Here is a 1,199-nt window from a genome sequence, read left to right as displayed (position 1 = left end):
GCGGATTTTGTTGGGTAGCCAGATTAGCAAGTTGCTTGTAAACAGTAGCGGTCTGATTGGTCAGGAACACTTGTGCCATGCATTGTTCAGGTACAGCATTAGCAGCCACAAACGTACGGAATCTTGACCAGTAATCAGGCCATAGTTCTGACGTAGAATCAAATGCAGCAAATGGTGGAATCGACACCGTTGTCGAAGCAGCTGAAAAATAGCCACTAGGATCGCCTTCAACTTGTTGAGCACCAAACAGTTTTAACAGAGTGTCCATATCTCTCTGATGTTGTTGCATTTGCTTTTCCATTTGTTCCCTAAACAATTTAATAAGTTCTACTGTTTGTTTTTCAGCCATTGTTATAACGATAAACAATTTTACGGTAAAGTAAGCATGTATCCTATCGGCGACGCCAATAAACTCTGTTGTATTTCCCTCAGAAGACTCGCAGAGATAACACAACGAGTTGTACGATTTAATTATTACATTTATTATTCAATTACATACAAAGAACGCACTGACCCAATGTTCGTTATGAATAAACAAGAATCATGTCCGCCATATATATCAATGACCTTGTACTACTACAGTCATTCAGAACAACAACAATGAAACAATGAACTCAGACGAACCACTTTGACACAGGACTTCAGCCGAACACAATTCCAACAGTTCATATAACACTTTAGATATTTGGTCATATACACTATAATACAATAACTGATTAATAGTTTCATTGACTGGACAACTGAAATACTCATTATAAAAGGTGATGTAAAATCTGATATAGCATACTGTATCATCATGAAGTAGAAAGTACCAAACTGTGACAGTATGTATGCAGCAAATTGAGTTTGCAACTGGGTTTCAATTCTTAGTTGGGTCATTTCATTTATAGCTATCTATAGATGTATTTTGAAAAGCATTTGATTTCTTTTTTTGATCTTACTTTATAAACTTGAGGTTCCAAGATTAAATGTAATTTAATGTGAATTGTGCGTTTTCAGATTTGGTAGTGATAAACTGAAGGAAGAGTTCTTGGTTCCAACTATAGCTGGAGACTATGTGTCTTGTATTGGGGTCAGCGAAGTGGGAGCTGGATCAGATGTTGCTAGTAAGTACTAAACTATGTCACTATTTGTTTGTTTATTTTAGAGAGAGAGAGAGAGAGAGAGAGAGAGAGAGAGAGAGAGAGAGAGAGAGAGAG

The 1,199-nt window shown here is 36.9% G+C and overlaps 1 protein-coding gene across 1 annotated transcript in view; it reads left to right on the top strand.

Annotated features, from left to right (window-relative positions):
- LOC106875227 (probable acyl-CoA dehydrogenase 6) overlaps positions 1–1,199 on the top strand; it is a 34,934-nt gene that overhangs the window by 14,463 nt on the left and 19,272 nt on the right. The window contains exon 4 of the mRNA XM_052968728.1: positions 1,000–1,106. Within this exon, the coding sequence (XP_052824688.1) occupies positions 1,000–1,106 (107 nt within the window). The remainder of the gene's footprint in view (positions 1–999; positions 1,107–1,199) is intronic.

Source organism: Octopus bimaculoides, chromosome 6 (genome assembly GCF_001194135.2).
Source record: "Octopus bimaculoides isolate UCB-OBI-ISO-001 chromosome 6, ASM119413v2, whole genome shotgun sequence".
Classification (NCBI taxonomy): domain Eukaryota; kingdom Metazoa; phylum Mollusca; class Cephalopoda; order Octopoda; family Octopodidae; genus Octopus; species Octopus bimaculoides.
Note: the sequence above shows the minus strand (reverse complement) of the source record. Positions and strands in the feature narration are given on the sequence as shown.